Source organism: Gadus chalcogrammus, chromosome 15 (genome assembly GCF_026213295.1).
Source record: "Gadus chalcogrammus isolate NIFS_2021 chromosome 15, NIFS_Gcha_1.0, whole genome shotgun sequence".
Classification (NCBI taxonomy): domain Eukaryota; kingdom Metazoa; phylum Chordata; class Actinopteri; order Gadiformes; family Gadidae; genus Gadus; species Gadus chalcogrammus.
Window position 1 is genome coordinate 9,708,880 of NC_079426.1, and position 23,609 is coordinate 9,732,488.

At 44.3% G+C, this 23,609-nt stretch overlaps 2 protein-coding genes across 5 annotated transcripts in view; both read left to right on the top strand.

Moving 5' to 3' along the window:
- Nucleotides 1–9,551, top strand: part of myofl (myoferlin like) — a 23,449-nt gene extending 13,898 nt beyond the window's left edge. The window contains exons 31-54 of one of the 3 annotated variants that reach the window (XM_056610266.1): nt 331–418; nt 813–890; nt 1,017–1,198; nt 1,554–1,712; nt 2,052–2,153; nt 2,522–2,683; nt 2,798–2,963; nt 3,245–3,315; nt 3,490–3,504; nt 3,611–3,709; nt 3,930–4,058; nt 5,199–5,354; nt 5,582–5,673; nt 5,847–6,017; nt 6,344–6,492; nt 6,674–6,813; nt 7,130–7,218; nt 7,312–7,407; nt 8,105–8,246; nt 8,382–8,481; nt 8,602–8,795; nt 8,878–8,987; nt 9,097–9,244; nt 9,460–9,551. In XM_056610266.1, coding sequence (XP_056466241.1) covers nt 331–418; nt 813–890; nt 1,017–1,198; nt 1,554–1,712; nt 2,052–2,153; nt 2,522–2,683; nt 2,798–2,963; nt 3,245–3,315; nt 3,490–3,504; nt 3,611–3,709; nt 3,930–4,058; nt 5,199–5,354; nt 5,582–5,673; nt 5,847–6,017; nt 6,344–6,492; nt 6,674–6,813; nt 7,130–7,218; nt 7,312–7,407; nt 8,105–8,246; nt 8,382–8,481; nt 8,602–8,795; nt 8,878–8,987; nt 9,097–9,244; nt 9,460–9,498 — 2,877 coding nt within the window. In that variant the 3' untranslated portion in view covers nt 9,499–9,551. The remainder of the gene's footprint in view (nt 1–330; nt 419–812; nt 891–1,016; nt 1,199–1,553; nt 1,713–2,051; nt 2,154–2,521; nt 2,684–2,797; nt 2,964–3,244; nt 3,316–3,489; nt 3,505–3,610; nt 3,710–3,929; nt 4,059–5,198; nt 5,355–5,581; nt 5,674–5,846; nt 6,018–6,343; nt 6,493–6,673; nt 6,814–7,129; nt 7,219–7,311; nt 7,408–8,104; nt 8,247–8,381; nt 8,482–8,601; nt 8,796–8,877; nt 8,988–9,096; nt 9,245–9,459) is intronic. The other 2 variants (XM_056610267.1, XM_056610268.1) reach the window with 2 other exon arrangements.
- A 513-nt stretch (nt 9,552–10,064) lies between these two features.
- The window catches only part of parga (poly (ADP-ribose) glycohydrolase a), a 35,181-nt gene continuing 21,636 nt past the window's right edge, over nt 10,065–23,609 (top strand). The window contains exons 1-9 of one of the 2 annotated variants that reach the window (XM_056610269.1): nt 10,065–10,156; nt 10,785–10,843; nt 11,093–11,731; nt 13,529–13,661; nt 15,337–15,459; nt 15,998–16,081; nt 16,396–16,470; nt 21,263–21,355; nt 23,076–23,221. In XM_056610269.1, coding sequence (XP_056466244.1) covers nt 10,815–10,843; nt 11,093–11,731; nt 13,529–13,661; nt 15,337–15,459; nt 15,998–16,081; nt 16,396–16,470; nt 21,263–21,355; nt 23,076–23,221 — 1,322 coding nt within the window. In that variant the 5' untranslated portion in view covers nt 10,065–10,156; nt 10,785–10,814. Of the gene's footprint in view, nt 10,157–10,270; nt 10,359–10,784; nt 10,844–11,092; nt 11,732–13,528; nt 13,662–15,336; nt 15,460–15,997; nt 16,082–16,395; nt 16,471–21,262; nt 21,356–23,075; nt 23,222–23,609 lie in introns of those variants that run through there. The other variant, XM_056610270.1, reaches the window with a different exon arrangement.

A 23,609-nucleotide genomic window follows, 5' to 3' on the forward strand; every position in this document is an offset into this window, starting at 1 on the left:
GTAGCTAGCTGATATAACAAAATAAATATAGACGTTGGTGCTATGGTGCCACATTCCTTGGTGACTGTGGTTCTCTGTTTTTCTGAAATCTATTGGCATGACTACAGAATGAAAATGTGTGGTAGGAGTCATATCCTGTTATTATTCCCCTTCATTTGCCCTCTTCCTGTTCATAAATGGTGGCACACTATACTACTAGTCGACATTTCTCCAGCAAAACCAGCCTGTTTGTTTATCTTGCTCCTACACTTGGTGTTTCGAGCAGCAGTTTCCGCTTGATTGATGAAGCCATTTCTCCATTAAGCCAGAACTCTGTGTTTTGTTATCTAGGGTGTTGACGTTGACGAGAAAGCCAGCAAGGCAGACGCGACAAAACTGTTTGGAGCAAACACTCCCAATGTTTCCTGTAATTTCAGCCGTAAGTGACCCACAGGCCTGACCCACGCTCAGCATCTCGCAGGAAATGAAGACCACTGACCCCCTTTTCCTTTTTTAACTATTCCATATTCATATGTGTGTATGTGAATGCATAACACTACTCTATATGTGTATGCCTATGCATATGTTTATTTAAATGTGAACATTTACTTGTGTATTTATTATGCAAATGCATATCAATATATATTTGCGTATGACTATGTCTACTGTTGTATCGGAAACTGTTAATTAGCCGAGTAACTTTGGAATGAACATACAGTACAAGTACTATGTCATAGTGCAATGTTATATGTATATAGCACTCCACTGATATATGTATATGTACCCAGGTATACATGTATGTAAACCAGGTCGACGTCTATTGTTCCTTCCAGGGTGCTACAGGTACCATCTCAGAGTGTACGTCTACCAGGCCAAGACGCTCTGTGCCATGGACAAAGACAGCTTTTCCGGTAAGAAGTACAGGAAGAGACTCTTGACTCTGTGCAATAACAACACGATCCCACCAGAGCAGTAGATCATCAACGTGTCACCGAGCTGAAACACAACACATCCCGTTCCGATCCGTCTCCCTTCAGACCCCTACGTCCACGTGTCCTTCCTGAACGTCAGCAAGACCACCGAGGTGGTGAGGTCCACCCTGAACCCCACCTGGGACCAGACGCTGATCTTCGAGGACGTGGAGGTCTACGGAGACCCCAAGACCATCGCCCGCAACCCCCCCGACGTGGTGATGGAGCTGTACGACAGCGACCAAGTGGTGCGTGAGGACGGCACACGTCTGGATGTTTACAGCCCTACACATTCTGACACGAACCACGAGTCTGTCGACACAAAGTTTGATGGCAAATTCAGCTTTTAGCCCTTTTTGTATTGTGTTAAACTGTTGTGGACAGACAGGCTTGTGGTTAGGGTGTTTCGACTGCCAGCCGAAAGGTTTGTGGTTCGATTCCCCCTAATGTCCACAGAACCTGCCTGTAGGCCTCCTTGAGATGCAATGTACACTCACACCCTAATTCACCCGCTCATGGGTGAATTAAAATAGATCACTAAGTCACTTTGGATAAACGCGTCCGTAAATGCGTCCGCTAAACGGCTCGTGTGTCGCTGTGCAGGGCAGAGACGAGGCCCTGGGTCGCTGCACGTGCCCTCCCATAGTGAATCTGAACCCCGCTGTGGCCATCAACCCCAAGCTGCTGTGGTACCCGGTCACCAAGAAGGGCCGTGACGCAGGACAGATGCTGGTGGCTGCTGAGCTGCTGCTGAAAGACGGGGTGAGGACCTTATAAGGTGCTGGTGGAGTAAGACAGAAAGAATGTGGATAGGGGGAGTAGTTAATGAAGTAGAGATGACAAGAATACATGGGCGGTGAGGAATGGAGGGAGGGAGGGAGGTGGCGGGAAAGGGAGGGGGTGAGGGAAGGCTGGGAGGAAGGTGGAAACTAATATAGGAACAACGGAAGGCTGGACAAAAGAACAGAAGAAAACATTGATTGAAAAATACAATGTAATAATTGTGTTACATACATTTCAAAATCTGTATTTTAAAACGATGATGTGTAAAACCTTTTGATTGAAGAAATGTGGATGAGATGTGGACACCTGTGCTTCCAGGTGAAGGAGGGAGATCTCCCCCTTCTCCCCCCGGTGAAAGGGGACAGCCTCTTCATGGTTCCTCAGGGAATCAGGCCTGTGGTGCAGCTCACCGCCATAGAGGTAAGCCCCGGAGCCACACCACCCAGCTATTCAACCAGGTTCCCACCAGACACATCCAGACAAGACCAGACCAACCCTCTGGTTCAGGACAGGAGATAAGGGAATCGGATTCAGGGCTCTTTTTTCAGCTTTTTGCAATTCACCCAATTCACCCTACCTTTTCTTAGTATTACTTCACTTCTTTTATAATCCAGGTCAAGTTTATTTAACCTTGAATTTGCAAACAAGGGCAAAGTAGTGCTGTGAATGCTATCTCCCTTTAGTCAACTATATCTTATCTTCGTTTTTTTTTTTTGCGTTTCTATTCTTTGAATTGCTCCGTGGTTTGGTAGTCATCGGGTGCACCTCTGTGCCTCCCGGCTCCACAGGTCCTGACCTGGGGCTTGAGGAACATGAAGACCTACCAGCTGGCCAGCGTCTCCTCCCCCAGCCTGGTGGTGGAATGCGGCGGCGAGGTGGTGCACACCGCCGTCATCAAGAACTTCAAGAAGAACCCAAACTTCCCCGGCTCCGTGCTGCTGCTCAAAGTGGTATCGCTCGTTCCCATTTCAACACATCACGATGACTCACCCACCACTGGTATAACAATATCGTCTTTCAGATTTCCCCCCTGGTGATTGCTGTTCCTGTTTTTCCTCCACCAGCTTTTGCCTAAACAGGAGATGTACACCCCACCCATTATTCTGAAGGTGGTGGACCACCGACCGTTTGGCAGAAAGCCCGTGGTCGGTCAGTGTACCATCGACTCCCTGGAGGAGTTCCGCTGCGACCCGTACCTCAACAACAATGAGATGGTCATGTCTGCCAAAAGTAACCACAACACACACACACACACACTCTCTGTATCTCTCTCTTTTTCACTGACTCACTCAGTCCACCACTCACACACACACACATGTAATTGCACCCCATGCACCACAAACACACACACATACACACCAACACTACCACTTACACACACACACACACGCAACCACATACACATACACATGAACACACACACACACACACACACACACTTGCCCCAAATGCACATACGCATGTACCACACATGCACAAAGTATTCACCTGATGATGGGCATGTTTTGTAGTGGCGATGATTTCATCTGCCCCAGGCGACGTGGTCATAACCATCGAAGACAGACCCATTGTAAGAGCTGAGGTCAGTAATAATTTCCAAAACATCAACACCTCAACACAGAAATAATAATAATAATGATAATAGTAATAATAATAATAATAATAATGATGATAATAATAATAATAATTATAATAATAATAATAATAATAATTAAGTTCAAATGGACTTCCTCTCTGTTTGTTCCTCTGTACACAGATTAATGAAGAACAGGTAGATATTCCCTGTTGTTTCTTTTGTCTTATCACCTTTCGAAATTCATTGGCTGTGTTTTTGAAGTAATCACTTCCCTTTATTTCTTGCTCACTTCCTGTTTCAGCAGGAAGATACGGTGGACTGGTGGAGTAAGTTCTATGCATCCATAGGAGAGAAGGAGAAGTGTGGTCCTTACCTTCAAAAGGGATATGACACCCTGCAGGTGCATACCACAGAATACTGTTGTCATCTATTTGCATGACGTGCAATTTTAAAAATGATAGTCTTTAAACTAACTCGTTTGTGATTCATTGTGTGTGTGTGTGTGTGTGTGTGTGTGTGTGTGTGTGTGTTTGTTTGCATATGTGTGTGTGTGCGTTTGTGTGTGTATTTGTGTCTGTTTTTGTGTGTGTGTATGTGCGTATGTTTGTACTCTACCCCAGGTGTATGACTGTGAACTTGAAGACGTGCCCGAGTTCTGTGGGCTGACAGACTTCTGCCGCACCTTCAAACTGCAGCGAGGCAAGATGGAGGATGAGGATGAAGACCCGTCCGTGGTGGGAGAGTTCAAGGTGCAACGAGTCTCCATGTTGTGTAGTTAGAAAAGCATATTCATATATCCCCTTTTCCCTTACATTTTAATCGTTGCTGCCCCCTGGTGGAATATATAAAGAATTTAAATTAGGCTAAATTGAATTATCCTGTAGAAAAACAGCCTTATGCCTTGTAAACAGATCTGTGCCTAGAGACTCAACATGTTAAATTGCATATGATGTAAATGTATGCTATGTTCTGTTATAAGCTTACTGTGTGTGATTAACCAGTATGGATCAGGTTTAAGACCTTTGTAGTGCAAAGAAATATCTGAACATAATGTCTAACATTGTGTATATAGAGATTATCAAGTGTGTTTGGTTTAGATATTAATACAAGGACAAAACAAGATGCTACAATTCAAACAGACACAAAGAAAGTAAGGGATTTCTATTCACACAAATACTTTTACTTGTGAGAAACAAACTGTAAAAATGAGTTTGCAGTTATGTTCTCCTGTAGGTAGTGTATGGTATGAAGCAACAGGAGAAGAGAGCTTGATTTCAAGAGCAGTGACCGCTGGTTGATAGTGTGGGAGTATGAAAGGAGAAAAGAGATTCTGGAGTGCTAATGGAACAATGATGGTTGATATGAAGTTCTCGGCAGCTGGAGGATCAGTGACTGCTATAAAGTTGACTGAACTTGAGGTTCTTGGAAATAGTAAAGGCGACGCCTTGAAGTACATTTTATAGCCTCCATGTTAACAAATGTTTAAAGATATAAAATAAATAACAAAGTATAATAATTCCCCCACACACACACACACACACACGCACGCACGCACGCACGCACGCACGCACGCACGCACGCACGCACGCACGCACGCACGCACGCACGCACGCACGCACGCACGCACACACACACACACACACACACACACACACACACACACACACACACACACACACACACACACACACACACACACACACACACACACACACACACACACACACACACACACACACACACACACACACACACATACAAACACGACAAAGAAGTGGGCACAGACAGGCTGTAGACATCGGAGTTTCAACCCAAAAGCTTGCGATGCACAAGCCCTATATAAAGCACCCTGCCTCCATAAAGGACCTGTTGCCTGGTTTATGCCACAGGGCTCCTTCCGGGTGTACCCGCTGTACGAGGACCCCGGGATGGCTGCTCCTCCACGCCAGTTCAGGGAGCTGCCCGAGAGTGGGCCTCAGGAGTGCCTGGTCAGGATCTACGTGGTGCGCTGCTCTGACCTGCAGCCCAAGGACAACAACGGCCTGGTGAGGGCCCCCTATAGTGTCACACACACGGTCACGGCTAATGCAAACCAACAGCCTCTACTGTTAGTCTTAGCTGAATCTGAATTCCATTTCAACAGCTCATTATTTGCACGCAGATTTTTGTTGTTGATTTGTGCAAATATGTTGCTTAATAAATGGATATCTTCATTTGTCTCTGTATTTAAGAGAGTGCGTTAAAGGTTCAACTATCTCTGTTCCCATCTCAGTGCGACCCCTACATTAAGATTAATCTTGGGAGGAGAACAGTAGATGACAGAGAAAGCTACAAACCCAACACACTCAATCCAGAGTTCGGCCGGTAAGACAGCGAGTGCATATCAAGAAAAATAATCAACACATTATAATTTGTGTTTCTTCATATACTCATTCAATTTTGGATTATTTTGTGTATTTTGCCTCCGAAAACTTATATTTGGGTTTGTGTGGGTTGAAAGCACAACTGAATGTCTTGTTTTGTTTCTGTGTATCCAGGACGTTTGAGATGTCCTGCTTCCTCCCCTATGACAAGGATTTGAAGATCGCCGTCTATGACTTCGACCTGCTGAGTCGGGACGAGAAAGTGGGCGAGACCATCATCGATCTGGAGAACAGACTCCTCTCGCGCTTCAGCTCTTACTGTGGCCTTCCACAGACCTATTGCATGTAAGCTCATAGTGTTGTTACACACACCAAGTCTAGACATGTATCTTCAAACGGATAGGCTGCCGCTCAACCTACTATTATCACTGGATCACTGCAATGCATTGGTAACCCATGAAAAAAAAATAAACAGTGGCATGTAGCAAGACCTCAGCCTGACGTGTTGAGACGAAATACAATCAAAGTGGATTTTCTCCTTTCTCACGCAACTGAAGCAAAGTTAGAACAATGATCAAAATTGGAGTAGCGCCAAACAAAGTGCTGCACGGCCTAGTCTAAAACAACAAGCCCAGGAGACAGCGTATGTGTAAGCATGAGTTTCCCTACAGCTCAGGGAGCAACCAGTGGCGGGACCAGCTGAAGCCGTCTCAGATCCTGCAGAACCTGGCCAGGCTGAGGGGAATTCCTCCCCCGGGTTTACAGATGGACGGCAGCTCTCTGTCCTTTGAGGGGAAGCAGTACAGCCTGATGGACTTTGGTGGGCATATTAACACTTGAGGCATCCTTCAATTATAGAAGGATAACTCCCATGGTCACACTACTACTACTTGTTTTACAAACAATTATACACTGATGTTGACTTTACTTTCACTTTCACTTTCAGTTTTGTTGTCTAAAGGGATTCTTTGAAAAACGTTTGTTTCCTTGTACTTTTGCAGAGGCCAATAAGGTTGAACATCAGCATCTTGGCCCACCGAAGGAAAGGCTGGCCCTGCATGTCCTCAGGAACCAGGGGTTGGTACCGGAGCATGTGGAGACCAGGACTCTGTACAGTTCTTTTCAGCCAACACTATCCCAGGTTAGACACGGATACCCACTCACGCACGCATGTACGCAGGAATGCATGCACATACGCATGCACACACACACACACACACACACACACACACACACACACACACACACACACACACACACACACACACACACACACACACACACACACACACACACACACACACACACACACACACACACACACACACACACACACACACACACACAGATAAAGAAAAACAAGTGGTTGTTTAACACAATGTAAAAATGGACATAGATTCTGTATGTGTGCTATAGTGTTACATTTAAATGTAACATTATTTCTTCCCTATTTTCAGGGGAAAATTCAAATGTGGGTGGACATCTTCCCCAAGAGTCTTGGCGTGCCTGGGCCGCCGTCTGACATAGAGCCGCGCAAAGCCAAACGGTATGAATACCCAAACTACAAAATAATGTCATGGATGTTATTTGATATGGGCATGGACGTACAGTACCTCAAATAACGGTGTGATTGTAACAGGTACCACCTGCGGACCATCATCTGGAACACAACAGATGTCATACTGGACGAAACAAGCATCACTGGAGAAAACATGAGTGACATCTACGTTAAAGGGTACATGATTGTGTCAATCCAAAGAAAGCATTATTACACTGTGTGCTTACCCCTAACTATTACAATAACCCCTATCATAAACATTGCCTTGGTTGAGTAAAATACTAATAGTATATTCAATTTGGTGGAAGCATCTCTGTGAGCACAGGAATTCTTAACTGAGTGAACTCTAATGGACATTTCTTTAAGACATGACTTTCTAGAGATACTAAGACAAGGCGAGCTCTGAGTTACTATGTTTAGTAAACACTTCAAAGTTTCTGCCGTGCATACCAGCCTTGGTGCGGAAACGTATACAGCCTCTGCACTTTTATGGCTATAACATAAACCATACATCCTGGATGGCCGAAGGGAGTTGAGGCATCCTTATCAGCAGCTTATCATCAGCAGCTGCTGCTCACTTCAGCATTTCAGCATTATGCTTTTATACAATTTTTACCACTTTTTTCAATGAACAATAAAGACTTTTTTTTTGGTACATTGTCAATTCAGTGCAAAGAATTTCCACCCCAAAACCCAGTTAGAATTGAATCCCTGAACCCCTATAGTAATGACATGCTCTACAAGTTCAGCTAGACAGGGGCCTTTTAATACCTTTTACTCCTTAAATCCTGTTTTCACAATCGTAAATCATCACGATCATGTTTGGTGAAATATTCCAGTAGAACATGACTTTAATCACTACCACGTCTCCCAGATGGATGCCGGGGATGGAGGAGGATAAGCAGAAGACGGACGTCCACTACAGATCCCTGGACGGAGACGGGAACTTCAACTGGAGGTTCATCTTCGGGTTTGACTACCTGCCGGCAGAACAACTCTGTCTGGTCTCGAAAAAAGTAAGAGTGACTTTATGTCAACTGCTCTTATTTTTCCACTTAGTAATACATCCTCTCTGTATATGCATAACCATGCTTCAAATGTAAATGAGACCAGAGAACAACAGCAAGATGTTGATGGTTTGTCTTTACCAGAACCGCTTTTGGAATCTGGACAAAACCGAATTTAGGATCCCTCCGAAGATGAACATCCAGATTTGGGACAATGACAAATTCTCCCTTGATGACTACCTAGGTCAGTCAATTGCGCTCTTTTTCTACGGCTAATCCAGACAACAAAATACATACAAACGTGTTGAAAGAAATAGATAACAAAAACTGAAAAACACATGACTTGTCCATAACTCTGCTACAGGCACAGTGGAGCTGGATCTGCTGAATCTGATCCCTCCAGCTAAAAGCCCAGAGAAATGCAGCATGAAGATGATACCGGGCATGGAAGGCTCAAGCCTGTCCAAAACTTCAAAGGCTACCTCCTTGTTCGCCCAGAAGTCAGTGCGAGGCTGGTGGCCTTGCCTGATTGAGCAGGATGGAAAACATGTGATTGGGGTATGTTCAAAAATAACCACTTAAAATCAACAGAGTACATGTGTTAGCAGAATCGTATTGTCATTTCTTTCATGTTTTATAGGGGAAGGTGGAGATGACCTTAGAGATTGTGGAAGAGAAGGAAGTGGAGGAAAAACCAGCAGGGAAGGGCAGGGATGAGCCCAACATGAACCCCAGACTGGAGTCTCCCAAGTAAGATATAGTTTCTCCCTTAGGAGTTCAAATTAATTATCTTGAATGTTTTCTTGCATTCATAACTTAATAAACACAACTGAACTATTTTTGATGTTTTGTCTTCCAGCCGCCCTGACACATCGTTCTTCTGGTTCACAAATCCCTGCAAGACAATGAAATTCATTGTGTGGCGCAGATTCAAATGGATTTTCATCCTATCCATTATTCTAATACTGGTGATCCTGTTCCTGGCAATCATGCTCTACTCCCTGCCTGTAAGATCATTTATCATAGTGACCTGTTCTGATATAAACATTGCATTCTGCATATTGATCATAGACTTTCTATGTCTACATAAAGCTCCTATTGAGAATCACATGATTACCACATTTTTATATGTTTTGGATTTTATAGAAATTATGTTAACAAATGGCTGATAAATGTGTGCTGTGTAAATCAGTAACCTTTGTATTCATTTTTGCGTCCACAGAACTACATCTCAATGAAGATTGTGAAGCCTTTCTCATAGTCAGTGCTTCCAAGGCTGCTTCCCTGCTCCAGAAAACCCAGAGGGATGATGGTTCACTATAGCCAGTAACCCGCCCCTGTGACCAATAAATTGAACAAAATAAATGTTTCAATGCCTGCTAATATTCAGATTGATTAACTTCTTGGAAAGGCACTTGGGGCTTTTTGCACTAGTACGAATAACGCTGAATATATTGTTTGTTGTTTTCAGCGTTTATGTATTTTGTATGCTGGTAGTAATATCTATGAAATGTGAGCTTTTAAATAAACGTATTAATGACTTGTTTTTACATTATTGTGACATTAGAGTTACTATAGCAAAGTTCAAAACAAATATTCTCTGTTCCTCCTGTCAGAGGAGCCTGTTTCTATAGACGTTGACGCCTCTGTTGAAGGATACGCACGACATTAAACCCTCTTTACGATAGAGTTGCTGGGATACCTAATCATTATCCCGCCCCTTTTTCCAGATACTTGTTTTGATTGGTTGTGATTTGCTTGCCGTCAACCCGTGATGTCACTCAGCGACGAATTGAAACTAAAACAATACCAAAGGATGATACATAAAGTAGTTTTGTCTCAATTCAATTCCGTTGACGCAAAACAGTTGCAAAAAATATAATGTATCGAACTCAGACGTACACAAAGAGAGCGTGATTGTAAGTTGGATCAAGCTTTTTAATGGACAGTTTGGCACCATGATCTCCATCAGTTTCAGTTTGTACTTTGACCACTCAATGCTAGCTTACCAGCCAACAATAGCTAACGTCATTCTTCAGCTACAGCAGGTTGACAAATAATATGTCGTATTTAAGACTCACTATGTCCATGAGAAGATGGAAAGATGAATCGCTAATGCAGGTAGTGTGTCATGGGTCTTAGGGAACGTTATACTATTAATAAACGAAGAGCCATGTTAAGTCAGCTAGCTCGTCATATATTGTGGTGGTCCTTATAGATTCAGTTTTGTGAAAACCCTTTGCTCTGTAAAGGTGTTCTGGTTGCAGTCTGGGTTGTTTAGTCGAGATCGTCAAGGAGTCACGCAGGAACAAATCTCGGTTCAGAAATCGGGAGCTGAATCCGTTTCAGCTGGCAGTCTTGTACCTAACTGTACCTAACTAAATTTTGAGATTCACGCCAATTACTTATATAATATATCAACACACCTCTAGTCAAATGCCCCATTTTTTATTTTCTTGCTTTAGTACCTCCTTTATTTTGAAATACTCCTTTCCTTTGACTTGGAATGGTGATGATGAAAGTTTGAAATTTTTTCCATCTTCATAGTTTTGATACTTCTAGCTGAATTCCCTCAAGATGGATCAAGAAATGGAATCTCAAAAAAGGTACTGACTTGTATATATGTTAACTAACCTGCTTAGATACACATGTATTGTGCCTCAGTAAGTCTGCTTAATCTCTTATCAATCATAATATGTAGTACAAACTTGTCTCATGCATATGATAATATCACAATGTATTTATATATAATTGCAAACATAATGCACTTATTGGCAAATATTAAGTGCACAAAGAAGTGTAATTATATTTTGGCTTTCCAGTGAGTGAACCCTACTTTGATCTGTTCATTATAGTGACCTCGTTGCTGATGGTTCAGAAGACAAGGGTATAACAGTGATGCAACACAAAGACAGCGAGCTTCCTGATAATTCCGCCATGTCTGAACTGGTAGAATCAATGGAGAATCCCCAAGAGGACATGTCTTCTCAGCATTTCATGGACTCAAGGGCCACGAGTGGACGAGATGATCCCGGCCTCACCCTGGCTAAAGAAGGAACAGCTGAGATGCAATATCACAATGGACAGAAATCAAGCAAGAGGCCCAACTCGCAAGGACCCCAACCGGTTGAAACAGCCTCTGCTTCAAATCAAAGGCCCATCCTCCATCTCAGTTGTAGCCCTACCAATGTTCTGGATGCACCTGATGATAATGTGGTGATGCGGAGCCCTGAAAGCCCTGTCTGTAAACAACTCCCTGCAGACAGCGCCACTCCGGACAGGGAACCCAAGTTTCCCGATCTAGCAGCAAACACAGACCATTCAGAACTGGAATCCCGGCCACCTGTCAAGGGCTTAGATTCCGGATTTCTCCCTCAGAACACAGCCCAGGTGGTTGCCACGGTTGCATCCAAGGATGCTGTAAAAACTGCACGCGTTTGCTCTTCTCATACGAAACATGACACTGGACGGCACACAGGAACAACTTTAAAAGGGTAACCGTTTTGCCTAGCAGCATGTTTTGTCTATTTACCAGTGTATACTTTTCGATGATGGATTCGGAGTAGTCGCATCAGTTGTTCTTTAATCCTCAGATTGCCCTAGCCTCATCGTGAACTAGTTAAAGGAGACATACTATGGCGTTTTCAAAAACATGTAAACATAGTATTCGAGTTCCAGAAAACATGTTTTTGAAGCTGTTAGCTGGATATAGCTTTTAGGAAAAATAATTTGCCTCCCGCTATTGCCCTCTGTTTCAATCCCTTCAGAATGCGCTGTTTCTGGTGTCTGTAGCTTTAATGAGCTAATGAGCTGCTGCCCATTGACCAATGAGGTGTCAGACTGAACCACAGCATGGCGGAGAAGGGATTGTTGCCGTTTGCCGACTCCTGGAGCTCTATATCTATCTAATATTATATAATATAATTATAATATTATTATATATGGGTATTTATTTAATATTATATCTAATATCACGGCCAAAAGCTATGTGCGCCTCGGATGATATTATGAATCATAAGACTGCGTCTGAGGTCTCTGGCACTTCCACAACAAGTAAAGACTCGTAGTGGGGGATATCTTGGCCATGGTTGAGAAGAATTGGGGGGAAGGAACTTTGGCCTCGACTCTCTTAGGTCCATGAACCGCGACATGGAGGAGAAAGGGATTGTGCACCGGGAGCTGAGCTGCCGGACTTCCGCCGAGATCCCCGCGCCGGAGCTGCCGGACTGCCGCCGAAGCTTTGGCGGCACCGCCGGAGCTGCCGGACTGCCGCCGTTGAGGCTGTTTGGCCACCGCTTAACAGCCGCCGAAGCTTTCCGGCTGCTCCGGCGGGTGTCTTCCGGGAGCTGAAAAGTCCGGCGGGGGTAGCTCGGCGGCAGTCCGGCAGCTCAGCTCCGAGAGTACAATCCCTTTCGCCTCCATGTCTCCTCGGCAGCTCCGGCGGGGGGAGGCAGTCCGGGAGTACAAGAAAGGGATTGCACTCCCGGAGCTGAGCTGCCGCCGAGTTCCCCACGCTGGAGCTGCTCCTCCGCTGGTCCACAAAATCCTAGCTATGCTCTGATTGGAGGGGAGTGGGGAGGTGGGAGGTTATATTCAACTTTGCCCATTACCTACGTAGGAGGTGGGGCCGAAACTGACTTGCTCGTTTGGTAACTGTAGGCGGGGTACTTTGAGAAATGCATATCTTTCTCCAAAAATCATGTTGTACAGAATTTTTTCAAAGTTTGGATGCGTGTTGGAGCACCAGAGATCCAAAACAACCCCCCAAATCCCAGGAAAAGTGTTGTTTTCATAATATGTCCCATTGTCCCCTTTAAATAGTTAAGTTAAATAGGACTCTAAACTTAGATGCTTATCTCAGTTTAGAGTCCTATTTTACTTCATGCAGCATGGTTCTAATACGTAAAAAAAATCATTTTTGGAAAGAAACAGGGCCGAGTTGCAAAGTAAAAAAAATCAATGAACATTCAGATACCTATATTCTACTTAAATACTTAAATACGCTCTGTTTGCTTACAATCGTTACTTACAACAAAGAATTTGTTGGCCATGTTGGATTCCGTCTATGACGCATGCACACATTTTCTTGTACTTTTGCAACTTGTTTTGCAACCGTTTCTCACCAAAACGGCCCCTTCTTACAGTTTAACCATACCTCCATTGGGTTAGATTGGACTCCATACTGAAATAAGAGTCTGCATGGCTGGAGTACCAGGCAGGGCTGGGGCTGCTCTCCATGTGAGCCCTTGTGCGCTGACCCCTTCCTCCCACTCTCTCTGTCCCGTTTTCAGCTCTCCGTTCTCACAGGACGACATGGAGAGGCGTTGGCTGGGGACCCCCATCGAAGAGCTGAACCGAATGCCCCAGTGTGCTCCTCCTTTGTCCCACCTGAAGCACACGGCCAGCCACACAGTCACAGTCAGGGTGAGCTCACCTTCTGTGTTTGGTTGGTGTTTGTCTCACGGTTGTTTGTCAGTCAGACACGCAAAGCTGTTAATTTGTGAAACACAAGCGCACATAAACAATAATGAATTAATGTCATTAATAGAAGCTGCAGATGGTTGTACCTGATGCACATGTTGTTGGTTGTAAAGGAATGATATATTGGCCATTTGGTGGATATTCAAATATAGTGAGTGCATCCATTCTTGGCACCCTGGCAGTGTTAACGCCATGCTCGACAAGTTGAGCTAGACAGAACAACAAATTAGGCAGCAGGGGCACTTGAGCTAAGCTATGCATAAAAGAGGTTATTACCGCCATGGTGGATCGTGTCTGTCTTTCAATGTATGAGGGGAGAGTTGTTGTGAATAGGGAGAATTGAGTCAGGCAGTGTGAAGTCAGCACGCAACCCCCTGAGGGCCCCTTGTCAGTGGAGCTCCCATCACACTGCCGTATCCTCCTCAATCAGTCCCTAAGGAATACCAACACACATGCACAGAAACGCATACACATACACAGAACCACACATGCACACACATATACACACACACAAACGCATAAAAAAGTGAAGCAGCTGGCATGAATTTTTCGTTTTTTGCTTCCATCAGATGATGTCGTTGCTATGATGGTCATGATCATGTCTATAGATGCAGTAATATGCATAACACTCTATCATGTCAAATTGTAACATTGTGATACACCCTCCAGGGCTAAAAAATAAAAGATCTAGTTGGATCAAATCTCTAATTTGTATTTATTCAAATTGTAATTTTTAAATAGCATTGTATGACTAGTACAGCATGAGTAAACTATACTCTATTTCAGAGGTCGGCAACCCTAGGCACGCGTGCCACCACTGGCACGTGGCAGTATAATCATTGGCACACTTGAAAAAAATAAAGAAATCATTTTTATTTTTTTATTTAAAAAATTCACCGCACAATGCGGCAGCATAATCATTGCTACTGATTTTTTTTTGCACTTTGTTCTGTTTTGGGCATTTCCTCCCAGTGCAATATGTTTAAATGAGTTACTGAAAGCAGTGTTCTGAAATGGGATCAATTAATAGTTTTTAAACCTATGTTGTGAGTTATTGAGAAGAAAATATTTACAATATTGTAGCAAGTTGCCTGTATGCATCGCTTTCACATGGTTTTGCAAAGCTGTACATGTCTTAAAGATATTGATGTGGATGGTTCCAACATTCTCATATATTCAAATTTTTTTACATTTCACCGTGCAACTATGTTTTTGAATGAGTTTCTGAAAGTGGTGTATTAAGATGGGACATGTGTCATTATATTTTTTTAAGCCCATGTTGCGAATATAACAACAAAAAATGTTAAAATGTTGATGCATGATTGTGGACTATATGGAAATAATACAATTCCAGGTCTTCTGGAAATGTTTTTGGTCGCTGTGTCATAATTCAGCTTAGTATTCAATATATTGTTGCTTAAGGCACACTCATTAACGAGAAAATGTCAAACTGGCATAGCATGTTGAAAAGGTAGCTGACCCCTGCTCCATTTCATCCTTAAAGTGACTCATGAAATCACTCAATACAATCAAAACCAAGAAGTTTGCCTGCTTTATTTCTTCTTGAGTAAACCCGACCTGTACCCTCATTGCACCCTTCTTGTTCTGGATGTTCCAGACAGACCTCCTGAGAGAGGGAGAGGTCCCCCAGCACTACCCGTCTAAGTTCAAGGACGCATGGGACGACGTGTCCGTCAAGATGCCCTGCTCCGAGAAGAACCTCTTCTCCGTGGAGACGGAGGTACCAGCAGACACGAGGCCCACGACACTTCAAATGCATTGAAGGATAACCCCTTGAGATGGACTATCTTGGTTTCAAGGGGGTCCAATACATGTAGAGGACCTGAGAAGGGGATGTGATAAAGAGGTTATTTTATATTGTGGTTTTTCTAACCTCAATACACACAAGGACACAAGTTCTTTACAATTACGGCCCTCACATTCACCTATTCATGCACGCACAGACACAGACAGACAGACACTAAGTTAGTAATCTAGTGGTTATGGTGTTTGAAAAGTACCTGGTTAGAACCCTAAAGTTCCAACTTCCCAGTCTACCAGTAGGCATCCTTGAGGAAAATGACCTAATCCACAATAATGGCGGTAAGACGCTTTGCATTAAAGCGTTGGTTAATGAAAAAATATAAAATGAACCGATTACCAAATCAAACCAGTAACCCTCCTTTTACCAGAAGATAGCAACCCTAACTTGAGACAGTACGCGAAGCTGGTCAGCAGACATGTTTTTCAGTAAGGCGTGTATGTGGTGTGTTGTGTAGGGTGGAGGCGGTGGTGTACAGAGCCGATGGGGGCTGATCCAGACTGCCCTGACGGGCGAGTTCAAGAGTTCCTTGGACATCAAGGTAAGGAGCACAGAGATGGTCACTCATGAGGTTCTGATGCAGCTCTTAAGGAATGCCTTAGGTTTACTTTTCAGCCAAAAGTCTGTCAAGTGTCAGTGTGCAGTTGTTGGATCCAAACGCAATTCCGTAAACAACCACAGGATGGCAGAGTTCAATTCACACATATTCAATTAGGAGTTGGTTTCAAACAATTGCTGTATTTACCAGATTATGAGTGAATGCACACCTTATATATGGTCCCCATCATCAATTATTTGCTGTGTTTTAAATCGAAAAAACCTTTGTAAAAACCAAAGTGTATTTCTTGCATACAGGATGCGATACTGAGGTACAACATGACCCACGCCAAGAAGTGGGACTTCACGACCCTGAACCTTCTATGTACAGAGGTAAGACTTGTATGCCAAAAGATAAGACTCAATTCCCAAAAGATGAAAGAAACAGTGCAAAATCCCAGACAAAGATAAAGATCTTTGAAGCACCATGGTGGCGGTATATGGGAGAGGAGGTTGTGGTGGGGGCAACCGTTGGCTGGTGCCGGGGTCTCATTGATGATTAATTGTGTCGTAGATGTGTGAATATTTATTGTTCCACATTCTATTAAACCAGAATATATTGCATCTGCCGGCTACATTATATCACTAAATCCTCCCCTTCACTGTTGAATTGACGGCTGTCTTGATGTACCGCCGTACCACGTTTGTACGTGACTTTCCTGTTGAAAGACTCATACATCAATGGTATTATCTTGCCCTCTGAGCCTGGTGTTCTTCCCTTTTTAAGCGGTCAGTTGAACAGCCTCACTAGCCTGGTCTAACGAGGAGCTCTGCTGCTCACAGCCTTTTTATCTCCAAGCAAATCAGGTGTATGTCGGCCCACCCAGCTGAATCCTCCCCGTCTGCTACCTGGGACAAACGGAGTGTGTATGCATGTGTGTGCGTGTATGTGTGTGCACAGGTATAGTGTCTGCATGTGCCTATGTGCACCTGTGTTTATGTGTGTTTGAGCAAAACTACACGTGTGTATGTGTGTGTGCACAACTTCCAGTTAGGAGGGATGGGGAAAGAGCATAGCAGTAGCAGCTGTTTCAGGTGAACCAAGGGAATCCCTATCATCCTAGCAGTGTGTGGCCGACAGCTTCCCTGTCTCTCACACACACACACACACACACACACACACACACACACACACACACACACACACACACACACACACACACACACACACACACACACACACACACACACACACACACACACACACACACACACACACACACCTCATTTCCACTACTGAGAAACATTGAATTGTGCCCCGCTAGGACTGATTCTGGGCTGTCAATTTGTATGTCCAACTTTATTCATTGTTATAATTTTTCTTAAATACTTTAAGATTTATTTTACAAATTCATGCAAATTAGTTATTTAGCAGATGCTTTGATCGATGGTTATGCTTATGGAGGACCAACATGCAAATCGTTAAGGAGCAGCTATGGAGCGCAAGACACGTTGCCTGGCATCATTCTTAGCACAAATTTAGTTTTCAATCTGCAATTTGTAGCTGTGCCTTGGTCTGGGTTTCATAATACTGTTGCTTCTGTTCTACACAGTCAAATATATAGGCTGCTTTCTATTATTAATTCACTTGTGTTACTTTATAGTATAGAGCTTATAGTATAATATAATTTTTCATATTTTGGTCTTCTGTTGCCGTTACCATTTTGCTGCCAATATTTTTTCACTGTGTTGCTCCAACGACAATAAGGAAATCTTACAATTTAGGGGGGTAATGATATATGTTTTTCAATTAAACAAAAAGCAAGATCATTTATCTTTTTTTCTTTAACTCTGCGTAGGTGATTTGGGTAGTGCAATTAATCGATCAGCATCGCTGCCCCACTGCTGGATGCATTGAGGGGAAACACTGGGTGTAGCCGTTGGCTAACAGTGGGAATAGATAGAATGTAAGTGGGGAGGGAGGGGTTTCCCAAAGCAAGGCTTGGTGCCAAAGATACTCTCTAGAGTGGCCTTTTCCCTGAATAGAGGCTGTATTCAGAGGATCATCCATTTTACTGGCCAACTATCTGAACAGGCAAAGAGACAGAAACCCTGGAACAAATACATTTCACTTTCAGTCAGAAGCTAAAGTTGTTGTTGTAAATAACTTTTTTGTCGTTGTAAATACGGTGAAATTATTATGAATATTGAAAATAAAGTACAAGTACAAAAGTAAAATGAACAATCTGCCCCAGCTTTAAAGGCATGGAGAAGTGCCTGCCTAATGCATATTACGTACAGATTAATTGCACTTGCTGATTTTCACCACTTCAGTAATGACTCAGCCCACATTCGGCCACCCTCTGCGCAAACTGGTTGTTTCTTCCTCCCTGTCAAGCAGCTTCTTAGAGAAGGGCAGCAGTAGCAGTGCATCAGATCAATAACTGCCGTGGCCGTTTTACAGCTCAGTCCAATTTAATTAAAAGGTCCCATTGAATGCTATGGAAGGGGAAACCACCCTTCACGTCTGCTCTGTTGCATCAGCAAATAGCCTCCACCAGTCAGATCCTGCTGATGCTCTTAGCTGTGGATGACCGGAGCTGGGAGATGTCCAGGTTTATACAGGGAAACGATTCAAGCGTTGGAAGTGATACCCTTATACAGTGATGGTGTGTGTATTTCCTAATAAGTGTGTGACAAAGAGTGTACTGGTGAAATGTTCACTGTGTTTTCGTGTCGATGTGATGCCCCAGTGTTGTGTCGCGACCTCGGGGTCACGACCCAACACAGGGTCACCTGATGAGGTTATGACATTCAGAAGGTGATTGCTGAGTTCCATGCTGTATGTTTGCGTTGGTGCATTGTTTATACTGACCTTTCAAGTGTGTCTTCCTCCGTTCCGAGTCTGTTGCACAGCATCTTAGGAAGGTATTGGATCTGCATAACTGTACTGAAGATAATTTACGGTCATGTTCTAATTGTATTTTTATATGCTATCAGGAAATGACAGTAAATTGTCTTGCCATACCCTCCCAATTGAAAGTGTCACAATGTTTATTTGGTAACCAATGCCCTGACTCTACGTTGTGAGCCAGTTAGGTGTAAGATATAGCTTAATTTGAAATAGAGAATGCAGACATGTACCAGTATTTGAATATGGAAGGCACCCATGGAAATGGTTGACTTCCTAACACGGGCCTATCCCTGCATTTCACCCTGCTTGATTTACTTTATCACATGTTTGCAATTATCAATTACTTTTGAGCTATCAATTTCCCGTCTAAATGTATGTGTCAATGATTTCTCAATTCGTCTCATGTTGACACTACTACATACATGGTAATATTATGAATGAAGCAGAGGTTACATTGCATTACAATGCAACACGAGTAGACCACATTCGCCTGTCCATCTCTCCGTTCTTGTATCAACCATTAAACTCCGGTAGAGATGTGTGTAAACACACCTAACTTAGTGCATGAATGTAGAAAACAGTGCATGGCTCTCTGTGGCTAGCCTTCTTGTGACCCAGCCCCTCCTGCCATCCACCCGGCCCCAGAGGAGCGCTTTATGATGTCAGTGCACCCATTAATCCTGACAGCGTTTAGGCAGACATGCTCTGCAGCCATGTGAAATGCCCACGGCCAAATTGGAGACTCCACTTCCTGGTTTAGAAATCACGCATTTCCCCCTCCCCACACCTCCTTCCCTCACTCCCTCTCTCCCACTCTCTGACTCTCGCTCTCTCTCCCACCTCCCCCCCCCCCCTTCCAATTGGTCATCTGCATTTGTTCGAAGAAGGTCCATTTAATCAGACCGACTACCCAACCCTCCTCCCTAACCTTAATGGAAGCAGGCCGGTGATAGATGACTCTGACACCCCTAGCCAATACACTCATAACTGATTGCGCTGTAAATCTGGGTGTATGATAGAATTACTGGACAGTTATTTTAAAAGGGGGGGGGGGGGGGGGGGGGTGGTGGTGTAGATGGGTTGCTGAGGCAGGGGCTTCAGCTGTGTCTACGGATGATGCGAGCCCAGCACATTTTTGCTCCCCGAGATTAATGGCAGTTGGGGAGGAGGGGGGTACGGGGGGTACGGGGGCACATTTGGTGCGCCGTCACTGGCTCTGCCGCTGTTTTTATTTTATTTTTTATTATTCTCTCACTGCCCTCAATTTATATTTAACGGCACACAACGTCCCATGACGTACATCTATTTATTTTTAGTCATAAAGCACAAGAGAAGGACGGAGGGGATGCTCCCCCATTTAGGAGCCACTCGGCGGTGAGGTTCATAAAGCTCTACGCCGTCAGAGATCCCTCCACGCCAGACGTGTGGTTATGGGGCGTTTAGTTCCCGGTAAACACCTGGGAGGTGCAGCTGGCCTCTCGGGTGTCTGCAGAGGCTGAGTGTCTTCCCGAGTACTGGGGTGTGATTTAAAGATATGACGAGCACCCGTTCCCGCTTAGATGGGAGTGAAGGTAATGGGCCCACGCACGCACGCACGCACAAGCACTGTGTCCATTCACAGCTCAGACAATCCCGATACCCCTCAACCGTCTGCACTGTTGAAGATGAAGCCACATTAAGCTGGCTTGTTTGTTAAACGGCTGTTTCAGTACCTTCTATATATGCCCCCCTCCCCCCTTCTTCTTGTCTTGACTGTCTGAAATGTCAATTGTTTTATAGGTGGCGGTTCACTAGTATACAAACAATTCTTGTCAGCATTTAGGAGGAGGAGGCTAATGACACAGAGATAATTAACATCACCTTCTCCCGAGGAGTCCCTTAGAGATATCTTCGATGCACATGGGTTTGGCGTGACAGCAGTGTGGCTGGAATGCAGAAAAACATAATTCTTGCTTTTTGCGTGCTCCTAGGTTGTTTGTGTCTGTTTGACAGACCAAAGAATGACCCAGGACCTTACTTTGTCAACCTGCAACATAACTTCAGTTTCATCTGGTCGCACCCATCACATGAACACAGCCGGAGATACAGTATTGGAAATAGTATTTTTACCCAGTTTTTCACTGTGGTCTTGCTTTGCCATTTACTATTGGTTACTATTGGTGTTCAGTACTTGTTGTTGCGAAAAAGACCTTCATGCTGATGACCAAACACAATCTCAGCCCTGATCAACACAATACTCATGTCTGTCCCTCTGGGCTTCTCCTTCTCCAGGTTCTGGAGCGCTGCGAGGCCAAGGAGCTGTTTGAAGTGCTCCTGCCTGGCATGGTGAAGCTGGCCCTCAGTGCCCCAAAAATATGCACATCGGTATGTAGTGTTACCCACTGGCGCACCATTATCACAGCCTTCTCTGGAACTGCTTGAATCGCCATATTTAATTTGACGTATTTAGAGTTTTGAATGAAACTATGAATATATGTGTAACACGTTCAATGAGCGAATGGACACCGGGTCCTTTATTTGCATGAGTTACGACAGTCCAGAAATTATAAAGCCGCCATCGCGGTCACAGGGAGCGTTTACAGAGACTCTCCCACAACGTAGTTCATGTGCTCCAGTCCTTGTCTCTGCTCCCGATCCCTTCCCACTACAAGATAAAGCAGGACCGTAAATACACACTCCCTGATTGGTCTGATTGCGGACACCGCAATCAGACCCAATCCACCCAGCCGATTCGGTGTGCCCCCAACATGCCCATGCTTCCTCCTGCAGGCCAGACGCCGTATGTCCCCCCATAATATGTCACTATGGTATGAACATTTTTTCTGGAAAAAGTGGGCTACTAGTGTAGTAGACCAAAGGAGATGGAATGTACACACAATTATACAGAGCGAGATATTACCCACGTTCTACGCATTGCCTGTGTAGCAAGAGCAGCCATGATGGGGGCAGGAATCAAGTGTGGAGGGACATTTCTAACGGCCATCATCTGTCGGCTGGACCATGCCTGTCGGTTGGAAAAGTTGGCGTTACAATAACCGTAGATTGAAATAGGATTTCATTCTGCCGTCCATCTGATTGACTCGATTTGTTTTCATACTAGACTCTGTCCATTCATACATTTTTTTTTGTAATTTATTTAATAAGGCAAAGAGTGTACCTTATTGGCGGGATATTTAGATGCCACGGCAACAAGTACAGGACAGCAGAAGACTGAGAACAAAATGCCTTGAATGCCCTAATGCTGTACATCAATTTTAAACCATCCTCGCAATCTAATACACGTTTGATACGATCTCCTAAGTGCCACATCCCTGCACCTTCTCATTATCCGTCATGGACGATCTCGGAATGCCAACATCTGCATTCCTCTAATTCAATTCCTTATCTCAGAGCTATGGGAGTAATTAAATAACAGCCATTTCTTTGGCTGGAGAAATAATTTTCCTTGTATTTTGTTCCTCAGCGGAGACGAGGCTTGGCTTGAGCACGTCGGCTGTGGTTATAGAACAAAGGGCACCGCGGGACTGGCTGCTCGTCAGCACGCCGTAGCGCCCGCTAATGTTTAAGTGGGTGGGTTATTAGAGGCTGGTATCGATCAGCCCTCAGCCCGGCCTTGGGAGGCTCTTTAGGCCTAATCAGTGGAGATGGATAGGCCCTACCACCGGGGTCTGACCGCACGGACCAGGAGAGCCTTAATTACTGGCAGCCATTTAACTAATGGAACTCAGCCTTCCCCCTGTTTTAGGGCGCAGGGCTAACATGGCTAAACTAATTAGCCTCCCACATCAGGAGATCCTTCTGCCCAAAACAACGTGCCGCCTGGCCACCTACGTAGCCATGCGATGCTCCATCGCTCTCCTCTCTGTCTCTCTCTCTCTCTCCCTCTCTCTCTCACTCTCTCTGTCTCTGTCTCTGTCTCTGTCTCTGTCTATTTCTCCCTCTCCTCTCCTCCTTTTTATTAATGTCCTCATACAAGGTTATCCAGCGTCCGCCATGTTGTCTCCATGCCCCTGTCTGCGTTGTGTATTTGATAATTATTAACGTGTGTGTGTGTGCGTGTGTGTGTGTGTGTGTGTGGTGTCAGCCCATCCCCCTGCTGAAGGCCAGGCAGAACCACTCCCTGACTCTGTCCCAGGAGCAGATCTCCTGTCTCCTGGCCAACGCCTTCTTCTGCACCTTCCCCAAACGCAACTCCCGCAACTCCAACTACCCCGAAATCAACTTCCACAGGTAACGGATTGCAGCCACGCCAGTGTATGGGCCTTCGAGATATTAAATAAAGCTATTGTGGCAATTGAGATTCAGTAACAATGCTGGATGAAAGAAGTTGGCAGGCATGTTATGCACTGACATACCTTGTTGGATTGACTGGGAGACTGATTCTAGTGTTTTATGAATCTATTTATTAGATTGGATTATTTATAAATTATCAATTATTATCTGTGAATACATTTTGTTTGTTTGTTTGTCTGTTTTAATATCTGACGTAATAATCATGACGCACTTAATCATGAAGCAGTTCCAAGGCTTGCAAATATCATTTTTATTAGAAGTCCTCTAACAGAGTTCATCAGTATACACCAAAAAAGTAAAATCAAATATGTTTTGCAATGTTGAA